The 23445-nt window shown below is 35.3% G+C and overlaps 1 protein-coding gene across 2 annotated transcripts in view; it reads right to left on the reverse strand.

Moving 5' to 3' along the window:
- EXO1 (exonuclease 1) overlaps positions 1 to 23445 on the reverse strand; it is a 39673-nt gene that overhangs the window by 3632 nt on the left and 12596 nt on the right. For both annotated transcript variants that reach the window (XM_060142077.1, XM_060142076.1), the window contains 5 exons: positions 21565 to 21752; positions 20791 to 20887; positions 13972 to 14197; positions 10739 to 10985; positions 6253 to 6811 (listed from right to left, as the gene is read on the reverse strand). In XM_060142077.1, the coding sequence (XP_059998060.1) occupies positions 6253 to 6811; positions 10739 to 10985; positions 13972 to 14197; positions 20791 to 20887; positions 21565 to 21752 (1317 nt within the window). The remainder of the gene's footprint in view (positions 1 to 6252; positions 6812 to 10738; positions 10986 to 13971; positions 14198 to 20790; positions 20888 to 21564; positions 21753 to 23445) is intronic.

Below are 23445 nucleotides of genomic sequence, written 5' to 3' on the forward strand. Positions count from 1 at the left end.
ATGTACACACTAACAAACGTAGTAAGATAGATAGCTAGTGGGAAGCAGCCGCAAGGCACAGGGATATTGGCTCGGTGCTTTGTGACAGCATGGAGGGGTGGGATGGGGAGGGTGGGAGGGAGGGAGACGCAAGAGGGAAGAGATATGGGAACATATGTATATGTATAACTGATTCACTTTGTTACAAAGCAGAAACTAACACACCATTGTAAAGCAATTATACCCCAATAAAGATGTTAAAAAAAAATTAATGAATCTAGTAGAGGGTGTATAAAGAATGGAAGGACTCACACATGAAAGATGAAATCTTGAATTAGGATGTTGGTGATGGGAAAAGGGAGAGCAAGAAATAAGACAAAGAAAGAAACAGGATTTAGATAGGTATAGTTATTTGGTTGTTTTTCTTTAACCCCTGAAAAAGAAGGATCCAACTGGAGGTTATAAGGAAAGAGGACAACCGTAAGATTTTGAAACTAAGTGACGTAGAACAAATATTATAATTTTATGTAACTGATAAAAATGCTCTGAGAAGTACTGGTTAGAGGTTAAAAAAATATGAGTTTGATTTTAGATACTGAATTTGGATATTAGGGAGCAAGAAGGAAGGTTCATCCGGGGAGTTGTCACCAAAACAGAAGTGACAGTTAAAACACTGACAATGAAAATCTGACAGAAAGAATAAAAATAATAAAAAGATGATGGTTTAATGTCCTTCTTTTGAGGACATTAAACCATCATCTTTAATATAACTCCTTTTGAGAAAGTACTTTCTAAATCTCTAATCCTATCATTGTGAATAATTTTGGTATCTTTCCAGACATTTTACTATGATTGTACAAACATACACACGTGTGTGTATTTTCCAGCATTTAAGCAAACAAAAACACCATGCTATTTATTGTGTTTAATATTGTTTAATAGCATGGTTTCCCTTTTCATTCAAAAATAATATGGACATCTTTCCAAGACAGTATGTGTTTGAAAAAGCCTTTCTCACTTAAAGATTTTTAAAAGAATCTTATATTTACATATTTTACATTCATATCCTTGTTATCTTTCAGTTTTATATTTATATAGTATGAGATGGGGACTTTCTTTCAAATAGATATGCCAGGCCATTTATTTAAAATTTTTGTAAAGGTTTTATGCTTTTAAAAATATGCGTAAGAAAATAATATGTTAACTATATGAATATAGTTTTCTTGTATAAATATAAGAAAAATAATATAGGTTCACTATAGAAGAACATGAGAAAACAAAGAAAAAAAATTCACCTATATATCTACCAGCCAAGAGCTAAAACCAACAACGTATTTAATGTATTTCACTCTCTTATTTCTAGATATTTAGATTTTTTCCCCCAATTTTTCATTATTGCAACCAATGCAAGAATAAGTGCTCTTGTATTTAAACTCTCATTATCTCCTTAGGCTCAAGTTTTAGAATGCACTTACTGGGTTAAATTATTTCAACTCTTTCAAATTGCTTTCCAGAAATGGCACAACAATTCTTACTCTCCTAAACATGTGATTATTCATCTCACTATACTCTTATAAAATGAGTAAATTAAAAACTTTTTTGGAAAAATGAGAGGTAAGAAATTATATTTTATTACTTTGATTTGCATTGATTACTAATAAGGTTGAATGTGCTTTTTATATGTTAATCAGCCATTTGTGCTTTTTCTTTTGTGATTTCTGTGCATGTCCCTTGCCCATTTTTAAGTCAGGAATTAGTATTTTGATATTTACAGGCAAGAACACTTAATATATAAAATAGGCTTTAACTTACAAGCTTTCACTATGCAGTCACACATATATTTACAGAGTTTGATAAAAAAAAAAAGCTTGGCTCATCAGGTACCCAATTTCTAGAATGCCTTTTTGCAATATACATCAAAGCTTTAAACCATGTATGCCTTTGGACCAGTAATACCACTCCATAGAATTCACCCCTACGAAAAAATCAAAAATGTGTACAGTACTCAAATATTTACCAACAAAATCTTCGTTGTAGTACTCTTTGCTACAGCAAAAATTTTTAGGGTAAAGGACAAACATTAGCTAAACCCATACAATGGCATATTTTATTCATTATAAGTAATGTTATGTAAGTACATAGAAAAAGTTCTTTATACTGTAAGAGAAAAATAGCAGGTTTCACAATTTAAACACCTACAAATCATGCACAAATATGGTTCTGGATGGTTTGAAGGTAGACATTTTGTGTAAATAAGAATATAGGCATTTTGATTTTTAATTTTGCTTATATTTCTTATTGCCTGGTAATAAGCATGAGCTGCTTCTGAAATTTAAAAGTAATTTAAGTAAGTGTTTTACCTTGTTCCTTAGAAGCGTGCCTTTTTTCGAAAAATGAAATAAGTATAGCTTGGATTTCTGATTACCTTGATTATCAAGTGACTTAAAATTGCAATCAGATTCCTAGATCCCCGAGATGAAAAAATAAAGCAAACTTAGATTTTTACTATCAAATTTTTATGACAACTGACCAATATTCAACAAAACATAAAACAAGTAAATTGAGAAAATCAGTGTAAATAAAATGTAATTTATCAGAAGAATAAAAGTATAAAAAGCATGAAATAGAATAAAAGAAAATTAATCTAATGTGGAAAGAATGGTGTTTGCTAGTTTCACTAAAGAAAACCAGCTGAAGAAGTAAACTATGTAAAATATAAATTAAAAAGCTATAAGCAAAAAAAAAAAAACTATAAGCATGGGGGATGGTGGTGGGATGAATTGGGAGACTGGGATTGACATATATACACTAATACGTATAAAATAGATAACTAATAAGAACCTGCTGTATAGCACAGGGAACTCCACTTCGCTGTACAGTAGAAACTAATACAATATTGTAAAACCTCAACAAAACAAAAAAAACCCCACAACATGGAGATCACTGTCTTGGGAGAAAGAAAAAAAAAAAAGACATGCCAAGCATTTGCTGCCCTCCTTTTTAATGGACAGATGGCTGCAGTGATTCATTTCTTAATCACTTCAGGTCCAAACATATAAGAGTAATTTTCACTGAGTCTTTCCTGCCATGATTAAACCATACTGACATGATAGATCTCAATTCCTCCTGCCAAGTTTGCAATGTTGGGGACCTGGATCCTATAACAAAATCCATGTTCAAGGTCATCTTTGTACTGGATGTTCTGTGTATCCCCTTCCAAACTGTGAGCAAGGCACAAGCTGTGTCACATAATGTTAAAGCCAACCCAGTGTCTGGTATATTGTGATATTATCCAGAATCTACAACTGCTTCAGGCAATGGAAGACTATACTTGAAATTTTCATGCATCCCACATTGCCCCAAAGTAAAAAAGAAAGAAAGAAAAAAAAACCTATAAGCAGAGTCTCCAGAACCAGAGGAAGCACACAGGTCTCTTCTTAAAATTGAAGGTGTTTATGCTTGAGATGAAACTGACTTCTATCTATGCAAGAGGTATGCTTATGTGTACAAAGCAAAGAACAACACTGTAACTCATGGTGGCAAACTCAACAAAACCAGAGTAATCTAGGGAAAAATAACTCATGCTCATGGAAACAATGGCATGGGGTTCATGACAAATTCTGAAGCAATCTTCCTGCTAAAGCCATTGGACACAGAATCCACGTGATGCTGTACCCCTTCAAGGATTTAAACTTTTTGGAAAGTAAATAAATAAAAGTGTTCTCTTGTTAAAAAAAAAAGTCTCCTGCTGTAACATCATTTGTAAACTTGGCTAATAGTTTTCATAAATTACTAGCTACAAAAGGTTGAACCAGTATAGTTCTACATCTCTTTTTCATTGTGTAACATGTTCAACATTAAAGAGAAAAAAGGCATATACTTTCAAGAAGTAGAGTAGCACTGTATCAAATGCACAGTTACCTTCAGCAAAGACTTTTAAGACCTACTCTCTACACCCCAATCCCATCATGTAAGACTTTTCTATAGACAGAATTATCTGGATTCCCACAAAAGTCAAATAAAAAAGGACAATGAATGCAAATTCAGAAGGCTTTACATTTCTGCATTTTTCAAGAGGTTTTTTTTTTTTAAATATTTATCTTAGGATTCTACATAGTATTATATATTTAAAACAATCCAAAAGTGAAAAATACTCCATTAATTTGGATTGTAACTTACAGAAACTCTAACATTTCTTGCTTATGGTAGTGATGACTCTGGGCTATATCATTTCTTAAAATAAAGATCAAGAGTAAGATCCTAAGATTAATTAATCTCCAATACCATTAATGAACTCAGTATACATAGAATACATGGTTGTTGCTTTTCACAGTGAACCACCAGTGGAAGAGTCTCCAATGCATTTTCTTCAGAACCATACAGTAAAACCTGATATTCAAAATGAAGCCCCAGTCGCACTGTGGCTCTCTAAAACATTTTCTGAATAAAGAAAGATTACACAGTTTTTATGTTACCTGCTATTGTCCCAATTGTTTGACAATTAATTCATTTATCCAAAGAGGAATTTACCACATCTGGTGGCAAGAGATGACTTAATGAATGATTCTTAGTCTGTTTGTTTTTGAGGGGAGAGAATTTATGTTTCTATAATTGATAATCACAAAAATGGCTAGCCCCGAAGACAGAAGTGTGGAGAGTTCTGTCAGCATCATGAGCCCATAGGCTGTGAGCTGGTAAGGTTTCTCAGTAAAACATGCTAAAAGCTTTACAAAGTTAGTAAAGCAGGAAGATGTCTGCTGGAAAAGGAACAAGAACACCCGAAAGGAGCTCAGCAGACCTGAAAGTATCCTCACAAATAGACAGTGATTTTTAAAGAAAGATGTTCAAGAAATAGCAACTGTGATGGTACCCAAATGGTACCATGAGAAAAATGCAGTAAGATGTGGAAAATGAAAAAGATGACATTAAACTGGAGGCTCAGGGCTTCCCTGGTGGCGCAGTGGTTGAGAGTCCGCCTGCCAATGCAGGGGACACGGGTTCGTGCCCCGGTGCGGGAAGATCCCACATGCCGCGGAGCGGCTGGGCCCATGAGCCATGGCCGCTGAGCCTGCGCGTCCGGAGCCTGTGCTCTGCAACGGGAGAGGCCACAACAGTGAGAGGCCCGCATACCGCAAAAAACAAACAAACAAACAAACAAACAAAAATGGAGGCTCATGTTAAAAGAAACAGTCTTCTAGAACAGTATGGATAAACTGAAGGCAAAGTGAGTGAATGGGAAAAGAAAAGCAAAAGCCTCAAGGGCTTGGTTTGGCATACTTACTTAAAAAACACTACATGGAATGGATTTTGGATTTGAATATATTAATTGATTTCCGCTTTCTCCAAATGAAAACAATTTGCTTCCATATTGTAACTAGGCTTTTGTCTTTGAGTCCAATACAACTCAAGTTTCCTTTAGGAACTTGAATAAAATACTTTCCTTTTTATAAACACAAGATATACTGATTTATTAGATGTTTAATATTCAGGATTATCAGACCTCAAAGTTCTGTCAAATATTACCAAGGCTGTAATTGTTCTTACAACTTGGTAACTGTAGTTGTGAACATAAAATGAAGTATGTTAAATTGATAAATTTAAGATAACTCAGATTAAAGAATGTTATTATGACATCATGTCATTTTAAAATATGATGTCACTGGGTCTTATGAGCAGTACTTATCTGGAGCTTTGATTTTACTTAAGTAAGGATAAAGATATTTTACAAATCAAAAAAATGGCTAGGATGCTTTTATTAATTTACACAGAATAACATAAAATCACTTGTATTACTATTTTGTTTTGTCATAAATGGGAACTGCAAAAAGAATAGTAAGAGTAAATAAAAAATGTATTTCTGAAGTACTAAAACTTACGATGAACACCATCCCATTAACAGGGCCATTTCATTATAAGGTTTCAAATGTTGTCTGAATTCAAGAGTATATTAAGGATTTAAATATTAAATTTATAATAACTTTTCATGAAGCTTATCATTCTGCTTAGGTCTTAAGTGTTCCACAACTTGAGACACCTATCAATGGAACACAGTGATTCAAGAAATATAGTTAGATTAAATGTATAAGAGTCTAAAATACAGAGAAGCCCTTCAGATGAATAAAACATGAACTTTCTACACAGTAAGATCTAGAATGAAAAATTAAAACAATCAATTATTTCCATAATTAGGCAAAATTTCCTCAATTGTCTGATAAACACCCTATTTTCTCTTACATATGAATTTGAAAACAAACGCTTCATAATGTGACTTACCTCTGAATCTAAATCCTTACTAGAAGGCTGAGAAAGTTTTGATGCATTTAAATTGTGTGGTGATAAGTCCATGCTTTCCTGAGACTGTGAAGACCAATCCACTTCATGTAAGGGATGAGATTCATCACTTGACTCATCACTCTTTAACTGAGATACATCAGACGGCTCATTATTCTCAGGCAGAGAGATGGGAGAATCACTCTTTCTAAGGAACTGTTGCAATGCTGTGCTTGGAGAGGGGCTTGGTGTTCTTGAAAACTCTCCAAGACTTCCAGACCAACTGAAACAACTTCTTAGTGTACCCGAGGTAGGTGGTGAGATGGTCCTCGTGAATCTGCTGGTCTTAAAAGACTGAGACTCTTCAGCAATCACAGTCACATCATCTGGAATATGCTCACTTGAATTATGTGCTACACTGATATCTAACAACTTCTTGCCATCTAGACAATCTGACTCATTTACACTGGCTTCTTTATCTGTGACAGCAGTTTCATCTAGAGACTGGCTGCTTGCTTTCTTTGATATACAGTCAGCAGAACCCAGAGAATTGGAAAAAAACCTAACAGAAAAAACAACAGAAAGAATGCAGAAGTATTTTAGAGTTTTCTCACAAAGGTGACAAGATTCATAATGGAAAAATGGTTCTTTTAAAAAAATCTCATAAATATATTAACTTCATAAAGGCAAAATAGATTTTACACATGGCTGATACTCAAATATTTGAACAGATATAGAAATATGCAACAGAAAGGACACTTTATAACTATGGCCTCTTATTTTGTAAAAGCAAAATAAATTAGCCATTTTCCCCTCAACTTAGCTTACCTCCTAGTAGTAGCAAGCCATCTGGGAACTTGTAGTAGTATACTAATCTACCAAGCTTTTTATATACCCTGTAAACTTCTACACTAATTTAAATATTGAGTTTAAGACTTTCAAATCAATTATTCAATTCTGTATTACTAAAGAGGTATTACTTATTCAGGGTAGCAGCTTTAAAAAAATCACTTTTAAAAACTCCAATATAGGGCTTCCCTGGTAGCGCAGTGGTTGAGAGTCCGCCTGCCAATGCAGGGGAGACGGGTTCATGCCCTGGTCCGGGAAGATCCCACATGCCGCGGAGCGGCTAGGCCCGTGAGCCATGGCCACTGAGCCTGTGCTCCGCAACGGGAGAGGCCACAGCAGTGAGAGGCCTGCGTACCGCAAAAAAACCCCAATATAAATGAAACAAAGATCAGTATCATTACTGGGAAGGATGTATTCAAGGAGTGTTTTTAGGTTTAAAAATAAACTCCTAGAGTGTATGATCAGCTAAATATGAAACTTAAAGAGAATTTACCTCATTAATAAGCATTAGTTCAAATCCAAGATGATTAAATAGAATATTTACTAAATGCTGGAGAGTAAATATCCTCTCTTATCTTTACATCAAACCCTTAGCTGATGTGTGTGGGTACAGGGCAGGAAGGAAGCAGCATGTAAAAGGAAAAGTCTTACTTGGTTTTTCACTGAGTAAGAAACATCAGCTCCCTTTTAAGCAAACAATAACCCCTATGATATCCAAACATTTTTCTATGTATTATTTCGTAGGTAAGAGAAGTTTGAGTAACAGAGCCCAAGGTTATAAAATTAATCAACTAAAGAACAGAATTAAAACCTAGAACCCCTCCTAGTTCACAGCTGTTTCTTTCCAAACAGCCTATGGTGTGACTTAACTGATAATTATATTTCTAGATCTGAGAAAATAAATAGGCATTATTCTAGGATAAGTATCTATATAATAAAGATAAGACTTAAAACAGACTTCCAAAAAGCAAACAGATTGGAGACAATCTTTTGCATATTTAATACCTCCTGTTATGTTATATTAAAAAGAATGGGGTGGGAATGACCACTGGCATATATATTAGTGACTGGGCACTGTGCCAGGTGTCTGATATATATAACTTCTGCTAGTCTTAAAACAGTCTTATGCATATGATCATCCATATTTTATAGTTAAAAAAAGAGGCTCAGGGAAGTTAAATGGCATATGAAAGATCACTCAACTAATTAAATGATAGAGTGAGAATTCAAGTCCAGGCCTATAAGATCGTGTGCTCCTTTCAAGGTACCATGCCAACTATGACTAGGAATCTTTCCTATCACTAATACTATACAACCCTGGGAAAGTTTCTTAACCTCTAAGAGCCTCAATTTCTTAGCCCAAAATAGAGAAAATAACGCCAACCTGAATATCTCATAATACTGTTGTGAGGAATAACACATAAAAGAACTTTGAAAATCAGCTAAGAAAACTAATTTAACAATATCTAATTATTATTAGATATTGCTCTATAATCTAGATCAGAAAATTATACATCAAAGATTTACTCCCAATTATTATTTCACAGGAAGTTGATGCAGAAAAAAATATTTCTCCAAGCATTTCTTAATGCGTCCTCTGAACAATTTCTTAGCGAAACAACTAACTAAGCTATATAAAGCAGCTATTTACAGCTTCAAACAGAGATTTCATTAAGCTTCCACAATGACTTAATAGCCAAGACCTGTAGAGACACACAAACATTATTCTCATTAGCTGTCTCCAAAGAGGCAGAAAAAGGAAATTCTAGTCTCACCTAAATGGAAAGAAAAAGAAGCACTAAGAGGCAGAGAAATGAAATCCTATTTTCACCCAAATGGAAAAATAAAACACGAGTTCCAAAAATTTCTCTGAATGACAGAAGTCAACTTTCTAGAATGTATAAATCAGCATAAATCATCTAGAACCCTATTTTCCATCTTTTGAGGCCTACTTCTTCATTATTCCACTGTTAACAAGCACTTTTAATGAGGGTGACTAACAAAGGAAGAATCAAAATGATCATTTCATTGTACTGTGAATGTTTCCTTGGAAAGACTTGATGGGAGAAGGGTTTGAAACATCCCCTAAAGGAGGCTTAGGGATTATCAGTGGTTCATTCCTTCATGTCCTTCTCCTATCATCATGGTTAGACAAATCTGGCTGCAACCCAGTTTATTAAACTTGAAAAATAAAAAATATTCATTCTAAGTCTTCTAGAGAAATACAGGGGCTGATAAAGTTTCTCTTTCTTAAAGTTACTAAATCATGCCTAAATAACTTCTAACACTTAAATTTCCTGTTTCTAGTTGTGGTACCACTATCCGAAGTCAATAAAATAAGAACTATTTATTGTATGTTTATCATCTGTTGGGCAATATTTTACGCACTTTACTTATGGTAATAATTTAATTCTATCAACGATCCTAAGATTGTTATACTTGTTAGCCTTGAAAAAACAGAAGCACCCAGAAATTAACTTGCTCAAGTCAAACATCTCATGAGTAAACAGGACAGGATTCAAATCCAGGTGGTCTAACCCCAGAGTCCAAATTCCTAACCCCTAAGTTATACTGACTCTTCAAATTCTCATCTTCACTAGCAGGGACTATGGCAACAGCCTAACTAATCTTTCTGCTCAGCTTTGGACCTCTAGAATCCATTCTTCATAGTGTGTTCAGAGTGGTCTATCTAAACCAGGAATCAAATCATACTCCTCCCCTGATTAAAACCTTCTAAATGTTTCCCATCACCCCTAAAGACTCAAGTTCCTTAGATTGGCTTACAAGCCTTTCATGAACTGGCTTGCTTATTTCTGCTCCCTCATCATCGACATTTCTGCTCCCTTTTCATCCTTTTCCCAACTTACATTGTGGCAGAAGTAATAATAGCAGTGATCAACAGCAAATAGTTAACCCCATGCTCCGTGCTGTTGCTCACCTCCATGTCTCTGTCCAAGCTGCATGAGTCTGCTGGGAAAGTATTTGGCTCCCTTCTTTGCTTCACCCACTCATCATTTAAACCTAGGTAACAGCACCTAACACTCATCCCTTCCCTCCCACCATTTCCAACCATTGCCTCAGCATTAGATGCCCTCAAAACACCTCATGCATGATTTTGTCATTGTACTTACCACACTGTATGGAAAGATTTTGTTACTGACCTACTTCTCCAACTACGAAAAACTGCATGTTTCTCAAGAGCAAAAACTATGTCTCTCATTTTTGTAACCCAGCATCTAGTATGGTATCAGATTATCAATTAATATGAGAAATCCATAGTCATCTGCATTTAAATAGATTTCTAAAAATACTTCGCAAAATTATATTTAGCTCTTAAAGAAACTAAAAAAATAGAAACAAAGTGGGGGGAGGAGGAACCCCCAAAGTAACAGAGTTTTTCTAATGCAAAATGTAGTAAGGTCTACAATTCTTATTTTGGTTCTCCATGGAGAGATTACAAAAGTAACAGAAGTTCAAGGGACAGTGGAACTAAAGCAATACATGATAAAAAACTGTAATTGGATTAAGCCAGGTCTTACACCTATCCCATTAGATTCAATGTTATTCAAGACAATTAAAATAAATACCAACAGAGTATATAATACAACAGACACACAACATTCTTTAGATATAACTATACCTGCTTCTGGTTCCTGGAACCACAACTGCACCACTTTCTTCATTTTTTCTCTGTAAAAATGTTGCAAATTTGTTTCTTGTCCTAGGTGGTATGCTTAAGCTTTTTTTAATAGTATTTCCATCTACCAGGTCAGGCATAAACCGTTCAGAAGAGTTCAATAATTTATCACCTTCACAACTATTTTTCTTGATCTTCTTTGTAAAGGAAGTAGAATACTGACCAAATAGATCATCTTCTGATAGCTCTTCTAAGTAAAAACAAAATTATCTGTAAATCTTTATTTCATGCATAGTTAGACATTTGGTCTTAGTTTCACAGTCCATGTCCTATTGTCCTAAAGATGAAGTCTTATTTTTTTTTAAACTATGCATCAGAAAAGGAAATAAAAGAATGACTTAAAAAAATTCCCTTGGCTGTGTTTTACGATTTCAAAAATTGGCTATGATTTAATGTCAATTATTTGTACTATTTTATGTGAAATTACCTAAACCAAAATTTCAGGGTACAATCAATTCTGTAAGGCTCTACATTCATTATACAATAAGGGTCTAATTCTGAATGTAAAAAAAAAATGAATTAAATGTATGATTAAACTAATGTTTGGTTAAAAATATTGTTTCAACATTAAAAAAAAATGTTTCAAGGAGCTATATATACACACCATCACTGAGTTACGGTTTTTGAGGTGTATTTGATTGTCCTGTAATTTGTGCTCTAGCTATTATCTTCATTACATAGCTATGGGGCTCTAGAAGACTGCTGTGTAATGAACGCATTTTATTGGTATAAGAATAAATCATAAGACTAAATAATGTAAGATGTTACAGCTGAAATGGGCAAGGACATAGAGATAGCATTAAGGTACTTTAAATTAGTCCAACTAATTCTCAGTCTGAATAGCTTCCACTCACATGGGAGTAAATGCTCATGACTCTAAGAAGTTGGTAAAACAGTTGAGGGTGCCAAAATACTACAGACCAGGTGATACCTCAAATTCAAAAATGTATAGAGTAAAAAAAACCCATAGGTCAGTAAACTTGTAAAAATCTGTTTATTATGCAGGGAATTGGGAGCTCTTACAGAAGAGGAAAAAAATAAACATCGTAAGATCCCCAGCAAGGCTTCACCAAGAAGCCACACCACACTAATCTCATTTTCTTTTTATAAGGTTGTTAGACTAGCTATGTGGAGAAATTCATAGACTTAGTATACATATTTTAAGCGAAACTTTAAGACATACTTGAACCATACTTCTCAAATTTCCAGGTGACATAATACCCATGTTAGAAGACAATATAAAGGTTCAAAAAAGAAAAAAAAATAATAGGCAGAACAATGGATTATAATGAATTAAGATTACCTCAGTAAGGATAATGTAACCCATATTTAAGTTTAAAAATATAACTACCTGGCTTAACAGCAACTGGTGGATTATAAACTCAGTAAATGCCTGCAAAATGACAAGAATACTACTAAAAGCTCATGTTATCTTAGTTTGCAGTAGTAAAAGCAGCTTCTGGATGAAGGACTGAAATAGTGCCACAATTCTAAATATGATCTATGGTAAGCAGACCACATCTCAACAACCACTCACTGTAGTAGTTACAAATTATTAAAAAATTTGTATTGTATCCAAAGCATAACCTGGATAAGGAACTTTTAGCTTGCAAAAGAAATTTAGGAGGGTCACAATAGCTGTCTCTAAATATATGAAGGGCTGTCACATTAAAGAGGGAAAACATTTACTGTTTTTTGTTTTGTTTTTGTGTTTGTGTGTGTGCCTGTGGACAAAATCCATTGATAAATGGTAGTTATAACGAAGCAGACTTAGTCTGACATAGGTAATTTACTGATGAGCTCTCTACATAAAATGAATAAGCCTACCTTGATGGTAGAAGAAGGGAAGGAACTAATATGTACAGTGTACCTGCTATGTACCAGGGCTTTTTCATGTTATATCACATATACAAAAATTTGTGAGATAAGGCAATATTGTTCCCATTTCAGAAGAGGAAACAAAGGTTCAGAGATATTATCATGAAAAAGATTTAGGTTCATAAGGAATCAGGACATTTTGGCCAAACATGAATAATCTATACCTAAATTTAAAAGATAAGGGCATGAACTAAAAGTTTGCAAGGGCTTTGTTTTGGTTTTGTTGTCAGGTATTCATTCATGTAATGTCTGAGGGAAAGAAGGAAGAGAGAAGAAATGGATTCTTTCCATTTCTAAGCATATTCTATGGTGGAAAGAAAAAACCTTTTCCCAATACCTAGTATTCCATTCTCAGCACTTTTGTTCAACACCGTAATGGAGGTTCCAGTAGGCAAGAAAAAGAAATAAAAGGTATCCAGACTGGAAAAGGAGAAGCAAGACTATCTTTATTTGCAGGTGATAGGATTGCCTACATAGAGAATCCTAGAGAGTCTAAAAAGAGATACTAGAACTAATAAGTGATTTTAGTAAGGTTGCAAAACACAAGATTAATATACAAAAATCAAGTGTATTTCTATATACTAGCAATGAACCAGAAATTGAAATTAAAAATACCATTTACAACAGCATCAAAAATCTGAAATATACAGATAAATTTGACAACATATGTGCAAGACCTGTACACTGAAAACTACAAAGCATCGCTGAAGACTTAAACTAAAGAAGACTTAAACAAATGGATCAGAAAACTTGATATTAAGATGTCAGTTCTACCCAAACTTATCTATGGATTCAACTAAATCCCAATCAAAATCTCAGCAGGCTTTTTTTTTTTTTTTAAGAAATTGACAAGTTGATTCTAAAATTTGTATGGAAATGTGAAGAACACAGAATAGCCAAAACAACTTTTCAAAAGAAGAACAAACTTAGGGACTTACACTACTGGATTTACACTACCAGATTTCAAGATTGACTATAAAAGCTACAGAAATCAAGACAGTGTGTCTGGCATAAAGACAGGAAAAGAGACCAATGGTACAGACCTGCACATATGTGGTCAACTGATTGTCAACAAATGTGCCAAGGCAATTGAATGGAAAAAGGATAATCTTTTTAACAAATGGTGTTGGAACAATTGGATTGCCATATACAAAAAAAAGTGAACCTTGATCCTTACCTCACACCATATAAAAAATTAATTCAAAATGGATCAAAGGCCTAAATGTAAGAACTAAAACTATAAAGCTTCTAAACTGTGACCAATTCTCACTAGTGTTTCACAAAAACAAAATACATACCACTTCTTGGTCTTTTTGCAATGGATGACTTCCTTGGAAGATTTAATCCTTTAGTACTAATCACTAGTTCAATGCCCACAGTACTTGGATTTTCCTTCACCTTTGTAGCAACTGAAACAATGTCCAGCTCAAGTCTAGGGCAATAGTTCCTATTCCAAATACTATTAATATTAGATGACTTTTGACATGTTTTGTCAGTCCAACTATGACTTCTTGATTGGGCAGGCTAAAATAGTAAAAGGAAAAAGGTTACTTTAAGAAGAAAAACAGTTAAATCATTTCCCTCTGTATCAACATAAATTATAAGTAAATAATTAAATTACCCCTTTGAACAGCTTTTGATGAAATATCTGTCCTCTAATAATAACATTTTCTACTTTGCTGGTCCTATACTTTTCCATTAAATGTGTCTTGTATTCCTAGGTCTGTTTCTCTCCCAATGAGGGTCAAGCAAACTCATTAGCTCATTTCTAAGAAATAAAAAAATGAATCTTCCTAAGATGAACAGTGCAAGAAATAAAACTACACTTGAAGAAACGTTACCAGGAAAAACGTACTTTTAAAATTTGAGTATTAGTTCAATATGCAATACTAATTAGTTTAATAATCATCTAGCAATAAGCCTCTAAATAATCACTGACATACCCTTTACAAAGGACCTGAAAATTAAAACCATAAAATTATGTATTTAATCAACTATCCCATCTCTAGAACTTGGATGAGTTCAAACCAAAACAATCTAATTTACAAAAAAATAGCTTCTTTAGTGGACAATACCTATGTATTAAATAGGTATGTATTAGTAGACAATACCTATGTATTAAACAGAAAGCTACTTTGGTCTACATTGAGTCATGCACAAAACTTTCTCCAAGAAAGAACTTATTGACAGTAAGGATTGGTAAATAATCATTTTTAATGCTAAAACAAGTTATTCACAATTAATAACTATTTTATTATTTTTTCTAAATATATTTTAGATGAAAATGATCTGCTAATAGGATGTCAATGATATTCTAATAGAGTAGGAGAGGCACAGGGAAAAATTAACACTGGTACAAAAAATGTTGGTACTAGGGTGTGAATTCCACCTGACAAAAGTCCCACCTGAATCTGGAATCTAATCTTTCACTTAAAGAAAGGATTAAAAATAAAAATAAATAAATAAAAACGAGGTAACATTATTCATAATATACTCTGAGAATTAACAAGGAAGGTAATTTAGAATAATTGAGAGAATAGGTATAATAAAGATAGTTTAAGCAGTATAGCTCATGGCATTAGATCCCACTGATGGTTTTATTTAAAAAAAAAAAGAGAAATAGGCAAGTAGAAAACTTGACTGGGAAGAATAAATCTTAGATAAATAATAAGAATTAGTTTGATGTACAATTAGTGGTTCTGAAAGAAATTTCTCTATGAAAAAAATAATCTGATAAGGATTTGGACTTCTGAAGGATGGCCATCTTAGTGAGCCATAACATTCCCAATTGTATCTGAACATTTTCATTACAACCAATTATTTTTGAGTTTCTCAAAGGAAAAACTTGAGGATCATTCTGATGAAGCTATAATATCAGTAATTCAAATGTGTAAAGAAGATAGCAAAATAAAGACTTTTCAGTTCCCTTTTCCTACAAACTTCCAATTATAAGGTAAATAAGCCACAGAACTATAATGTACAGCACAGGGAATACAGTCATCCCTCAGTGGCTGCAGGGGATTGGTTCCAGGAGCCCCTCAGATACCAAAATCCACGATGCTCAAGTCCCTTATATAAAATGGAATAGTATGGTCAGCCCTCCATATCTGCGGGCATCTGCGGATTCAACCAACCACAGACCCAATTCGATTGAATCCTTGGATGCAGAACCCATGGATATGGAGGGCTGACCAGTATAGTAAATAATACTATGTGACTTCCCTGGTGGTCCAGTGGTTAAGACTCCACGCTCCCAACGCAGGGGGCACGGGTTCAATCCCTGGTCAGGGAACCAAGATCCCTCATGCTGCACAGCATGGCAATAATAATAATAATAATAATATTGTAACTCTGTATGGTGACAGATGGTAAATAGACTGATCATGATAATTTCTTAATGTATATAAATATTGAATCACTATGTTGTACACCTGAAACTAATATGTCAATAAGTCAATAAGAAAAAAATCATCCCCAAAGCAATAAGAAGAAAGAAACACAAATACCATCTACAGAAAATTTAGGAGATATCTGTAACTTCCAAACCACAGTGAAGACAAGAGTATAGAGAGAAGAATTTAAAGAACCTAGCCCAAGGAGGGAGGGGCAAGATAGGGATAGGGGATTAAGAGGTACAAACTACTAGGTGTAAGAAAGCTGCAAGTATACATTTTACAATACACGGAATATAGCCAATATTTTATAACTATAAATAAATTATAACTTTTAAAAATTGTGAATCACTATGTTGTACACCTGAAATATAATATTGTAATAATATAATATTATTAATAATACAATATTAAATATAATATTGTAAATCAACTATACCTCAATAAAGAAAAAAATAAAGAACTTAGCCCAAGAAAGATCAAAGTGTCTTCAAGCATCTGCAGAAAAGAATATCAGTAAAAAACCAATTCCGGACTTCCCTGGTGGCACAGTGGTTAAGAATCCGCCTGCCAATGCAGGGGAGATGGGTTTGAGCCCTGGTCTGGGAAGATCCCACATGCCGCAGAGCAACTAAGCCCATGCACCACAACTACTGTGCCTGCACTCTAGAGCCCGCGAGCCACAACTACTGAGCCCACATGCCACAACTACTGAAGCCTACATGCCTAGAGCCCGTGCTCCACAAGAGAAGCCACCGCAATGAGAAGGCCGCACACCGCAACGAAGAGTAGCCCTGCTCACTGCAACTAGAGAAAGCCCATGCACAGCAATGAAGACGCAATGCAGCCAAAAAAAAAAAACAACCCACAAATTCCGCATACAGAAACCTGAAGACTCAGAAATTTAAGGGATCAGGTACCATGGAGGCCACAAGTAGGGGGAGGGCTAAAAAAAAGGTTTATTTGACTCCTGGGCGCTCATGTTCAATCTGTCCATACAGTCAATTCACACCCATCTGCTTCAGAGTGACTGGACCTTTGAAACCCAGAAACAATAACATAAAAACAGTAGGTACTTCAGAAGATGAAAACATCCATTTGTCTAAAGACAGCGATCAAATGAAAGGCTAAATAATGAATAGTGGGGAACAGCCCTACCCCTTCCTGGTCCACCCCAGTTCATTTCCCTCTCTTACTCTCAAAATGCAAACAGCCACATTTACATAGTTAAGTAGAAATTGGAGGATCCCTTTTTGGAAAAAAGAACTGTACAGAGAAAACATGCTGATGTTTGGGAATTCACAAAACAAAGGCAGCTTGTTTCCAACCAGTTCAACAAAGAGTAAAACCCAAGACTATAAGCCCCACTCATTCACACAAAGCTTCTTAAGCTTCTCAGTGCCTCTCCCAAACAGGAACAAATTGACAAGAAGCTCTAGGTGTTTGAAAAAAAAGTCTCCACCATGAAAGAGAAAAGTCAAAACACATAGGAAAAAAAAAAAATCCAAAGCAAACAGAGATAATGCAGAGAGCAGAAGAAAATGTACAGGAGATTATAATTAATATTCTGAGAGGGGTGGGGGAAAAGAGGAGATTACATCCATGAAATAAAACAAAATCTTTAAAAAATCACAATTAAAGAAAGGGTTCTTGGGGCTTCCCTGGTGGCGCAGTGGTTGAGAGTCGGCCTGCCGATGCAGGGGACACGGGTTTGTGCCCCAGTCTGGGAGGATCCCACATGCCGCGGAGCGGCTGACCCCGCGAGCCATGGCCGCTGAGCCTGTGCGTCTGGAGCCTGTGCTCCGCAATGGGAGAGGCCACAACAGTGAGAGGCCCGCGTACCGCAAAAAAAAAAAAAAAAAAAAAAGAAAGGGTTCTTAGATATGAAAATGATAGTAAAAAGTAAAAATTCAACAGAATTTTCTGCAATGATAGAAAAGTTCTGTGCTGTCCAACATGGTAGCCACTAAGGACTTTAAAAGTGGCCAATGCAACTGAAGAACTAAAATTTAATTTAATGTTCATTTAAATAGACACATGTGGCCAGTGGCTACATACTGGATAGTGCAAAGTTGAAAGACAAAATAAAAAAGTTTTCCCCAGAAACAGCAAAAGACAAAGACATGAGTAAGATAGAAAAGTTCCAGAATTTGAAGACCAGAAAAATCCAATATCTAATTAATAGACGTTCCAGATACAGAACAAGAGAAAACAGAAAAAAGGAACTAGCAACCTGAGTGTAAGGTTTATATAATTTGAGTTGATGAACATAAAATTCTTTTTTAGTATCATCATGAATTTGTGCTCTCTTAACAAGCTTAATTTCAGCTGACAGTAACGATTCTTTTCAATGCTCAACCGGTCACCAGTTTGTCAGTGGCCATCTTCTCTAGGCTCACCTCTTTTTCTTTCTCAAGGTGCTCTGTTTCCTTTACCTGGTAAACACTAAGGTACAGCCAGAATGAACTACTTAGAGTACCTTTAACATGTTATCCTCTTTCACACATGCTGTTTTCTTCAGCGTGGAACCACTCACACATCTTGAAAACCCCCACTCATCTTTGTAAAGCCAGGATACACACCAGTTCCTCTATAAGGAGACAGTAGAGGGCTTGGCTTGGAATCAGAGCTCCCCTATTGATTAAATTTGTGAGCTGGCAAGTCCCCTAACCTCGCTCTAATTGTTTCCTCATCTGTAAAACGGAAATAATGGTACTGACCTCAGAGGCTTGTTAAGGAGTAAATGAATTACTATGTCTAAGTTGCTTAGAATGGCACTTAGAACACAGCAAATGCTCAAGAAATGTTTATGATTATTAAAAAGTATTCTCTCCTAGGGACTTCCCTTGTGATCCAGTGATTAAGAATCTGCCTTCCAACGCAGGGGATGCAGGTTTGATCCCTGGTCAAGGAACTAAGATCCCACATGCCGCAGAGCAACTAAGCCCTCATGCCGCAACTATTGAGCCCGCATACCACAAGCAGAGTGAAGCCCACGCATCACAACAAAAGATCCCGCATGCCACAACAAAGATCCCAGGTGCTGCAACTAAGACCCGACACAGCCAAAAAAAAAGTATTCTCTCCTTAGGTGGAGTTAAGTGCATGCCCTTTGTTTCCAGGGAGCCTCAAATACATCTATTATAGCACTTACCATATTTCTATATATATAACCATGTGTCTCTCCCTTAGACAATGAGTACCTCACAAGCAAGGATTACACTGTTTTTCTTTATATTCCAGAACACTAGCTAACCTAACTATGCTTGTTATAGTACTTAACAAATGCTTAGTAAAGAACTGAATGGTGAGTAAGGGTAAAGATCTGGATAACTATGAGAAAGGAGAAACTATTAACCAGAAAGACAAAAAAGAAGCAGAAGGACTTAGCAATGAAAAAGAAGCCAGGGGTGGGGGAGGAGCAAAATAGGTGAAGGAGATTAAGAGGTACAAACTACTAGATATAAAATAAATAAGTTACAAGGATGTAATGTACAGCACAGTGAATACAGTCAATATTTTATAATAACATTGTATGGAGTATAATCTACAAAAATATCAAATTACTATGTTGTACACCTGAAACTAATACAGTTGACCCTCGAATAATAGTTAATCTGAGTATAATTTATAGTCAGCCCTCCATATCCGCAGTTCTCCTGCATCTGCGGATTCAGCCAGTCAACGACCGTGTAGTACTGTAGTATTTGCTATTGAAAAATACCCTTTTGTAAGTGGATGTGTGCAGTTCAAAGCCACATTGTTCAAGGGTCAACTGTATAATATTGTAAGTCAACAATACTTCACTTAAAAAAATTAAATTCCAAGTCTTCTAGTCTGAATGAAAGAGATCATGTAACTGACATTCATTCATTCAACAAAAAACATGGTAAATATAATATGGCAGTGAATATCACAAAACTCTGCCTTTATGAAGATTACACTACCGGGAAGAATCAGAAAATAAGTAATAGAGACATAATTTATGGAGTAACAAGTGCTGAAAAGAAAAAATGTTATTAAGGAAAGCTGATAAGAAATAGAGTTTGCTTTTGACTGTGGATAGATTATAGGAAAGCATTTATGTAGATTCAGGAGACTTTTAGAATTATGTGATTGGTATACAGACTAGAGATTGGGTGTGTGAGTTCTCTGCATAAATGAGATAATTAGAGTCATAAGAACTTACTTAAGGAATAAATCTGAACATAAATGAGAACAGAGTCTGAATGGAAATATGAACAGAAAAGAGAGAATGGTGGGAGAGTGTATCATAAGAGATACATACATACAATTGGGAAAAAGTAGAAGAAAACAGGATAGGGCTCAGAGACACATAGCAGGGGTGCTCAGTAAGTATTTGCTAAATTGTGAATGAGCGAAAAATCAGTTTTTACTCCCCAAGGGAGGTATTTCTAGGTTTGGTCTTGCCAGAGGCTGAATGGGGGTGAGATGAAAAAAGGTCATCAAACATTTGGTATATTCAAATGAAATGTTCAAGTGTAAAGGTTTGATAATACATTTTGTGGTCACTTTTTAATTTAAGGAAATTAACCAATATACATATTTTCTCTAACATCGAGTTGTTTTCAATCTACACCCTGCATAATGCCTGGATATAGAAATGCTTAAAAGATGTTTACTAAATGAAGATTTGCCTCTAGTCACAGTTCCCGAGACATAATTAAAATGTGCTCTTTTAGAAAGAAGTCTTTAATATGTTACCACGGCAGTGTCTGGATTGTAGTCATCAATCTGTTCGAAAGTATTTATATCTTTATTTCCAAGTGCTATTTGAAGAGCTATAGAATCATCAACATATCTAGGTTGGTAAGATTAAGGAAAAATGCTTTTATTAACAACCAAACAAATGATACTGTAATAAGACAGAAAAGTGTGTTCTATTGTCACAGGTTTATGACTTCAATGGACCCTACTTACTTTCCACATTCAGCTTTACTGAAACCACAGGCATAGTTTACTAGTCACAGCAGGAGTTGGCTATTTTCTGAAGCAAAGTCCCAAGGCATCACTTATTCCCTGTCAAGGGAGACAGAGAGGAAAGTCTTGGCGACTGCCTATGTGACTCACGGCTCTACATCACCCTGGATGTACGTGGCCGGTGGCTGTGGGAAGAGCATCCTCAACTGGCATACTCATATGTTCAGAGCATTCTTCCTGGTTAATTGAGCTTGCTTGCCATGAGGGGTTCTCTTAAGTGCCACCTCTGGAGTATGTACCTTAAGTGACTGACTGTACATGTTTCTGTCAAGTCAGTCTAAGTAGTTAGCAAGTTATAATGGATGAGCCTCAGGTTTTTAAACAAAAAGTTACTCTAAATTTTCCCTAGCATTGTAATTAAATTTAACAAAATAAAGATTTCACTATAAAAAAAGCAAAAAACAATTTGCAAACTTTTTACTGAATGTCTCACTAAAAAATCACCACAAAAATACGGAAGAAGTGCAAAGTTCTACCCTTCTGTTTCAGAAAGGATACCGCCCAGCATAGCTTAGTGTTTCAGGATCAATGTCATCTTCATAGGCATTCAAAGGGATGAGTTTCCTTTTGATGGGATCAAAAACTAGCTGATAGAGGAAGGTATTATTGGCCCGAATAAAGCCTTTGATGTAATCTTCTGGTACTGTTATATTCATCTTGAGATAATGTCCAATTTTCTTGATAACCTAATAATGAATGTAAAAATATTTATGAGTTATCTGCAGATAAAGAAGAGGGAATGCATTATTCCCAACACCCATCACTTTACATTAGAGAAGGATGAGGAGGGATAGAAAAACCAATTGCTTGTATCTACATTAAAAACCTCTACCAGTAAACACAACCATGTCATGACTTAAAATTCTAAGTCTCTATAACCGTATTTTCTTTGGGTTTTCTATTATTAATCCAAAGAATGAAAAATTCAGTTACACATCAAATTTACATTCCTAGGTATAACTTTAAGATACATTCTTCACCCTCAAAGTCCATTTCATCTAGAAAGCAAAAAACAAACAACACACAAAACCTAAGAATTAAAAAAAACCCAAATATTCATAGATCATATTTTAAAAATGAAGTCAACATTCTAATTCCTGTTAGAGTCATGGATGATTAAAGCTGGAAGGGGCTTTAAATCTTTTATATCAAACTCAGAGACAAAGAAGAGAAGATGCAGAGAACTGAAGTCACAAGCTAATTAGTACATGTTGCTCTATTCCGAAATCTGCCACCATCTCCCAACCTTGAGATCTGTCTATTCTAGTACACCACCCTTAGTCCTGAGGACTCACATCTTGTACCCTTGGAGACAGAAAATGGAAATTCTGCTCTGCAAACTCTAAGGGCTTAAGAGAACTACTCAAGGGGGGGGTGGGGTAGGAATAAGCTTCTTTAATGTATGTTTAATTTTTTAAGGTAAAGACATCAGAGAAATTATAGAGCAGCAATGTATGGGGTCTCAAAGTTTTCTAGAAAATACATGACACATGATACCACATCAAATTATATGAGGAAGTAATACAAGAATCCAGTTGTACTCTATTAAGCCACATTAAAGAGATTTACATAAATGTGCAATTCCTCTCATAACTTTCACTTGTTTTAGAAGATAACTACTTTTCATAAAAATGATACGTATGTTAAAATGTAATGAATTAATTATTGTTAATTTTAAGTGAATTAATAAACATTTTGATTTTTCTGTTTCAATTTCTTTTTTTTTTGGCTGCATTGGGTCTTCATTGCTGTGTGCAGGCTTTTCTCTCTAGTCGCAGCGAGCGGGGGCTACTCTTCATTGCAGTGCACAGGCTTCTCATTGTGGTGGTTTCTCTTGTTGCAGAGCATGGGCTCTAGGCACGCGGGCTTCCGTAGTTGTGGCACGTCGGCCCAGCAGTTGCGGCACGCAGGTCCTGGAGCAGGCGGGCTTCAATAGTTGCGGCACGCAGGCTCTAGGGTGCACAGGCTTCAGTAGTTGTGGCGCATGGGCTCAGTAGTTGTGGTGCACGGGCTTGGTTGCTCTGCAGCATGTGGGATCTTCCTGGACCAGGGATTGAACCTGTGTCCTCTGCATTGTCAGGCAGATTCTTAACCACTGTGCTACCAGGGAAGTTCCTTCTGTTTCAATTTCTGACTCAGTAAATATCAATAGCTATAACCCATATAAATAAAAATAATTGCCACAAAGAGATTTTAAGAGTGTAAAGGGATCCTGAGACCAAAAAGTTTGAGAACTACTACTACAGAGTAACAGGACAGAAATCAAAAGACTACATTTTAACATTAATTCTACCCTAGAATATCTTATCCTTAAGTTTCTTTATATTAGTCTTCATTTAAAAAAATTACTACTTGTTTTTTGTCGGTTGCTGAAAACAT

This window comes from Lagenorhynchus albirostris, chromosome 2 (assembly GCF_949774975.1).
Source record: "Lagenorhynchus albirostris chromosome 2, mLagAlb1.1, whole genome shotgun sequence".
Lineage (NCBI taxonomy): Eukaryota > Metazoa > Chordata > Mammalia > Artiodactyla > Delphinidae > Lagenorhynchus > Lagenorhynchus albirostris.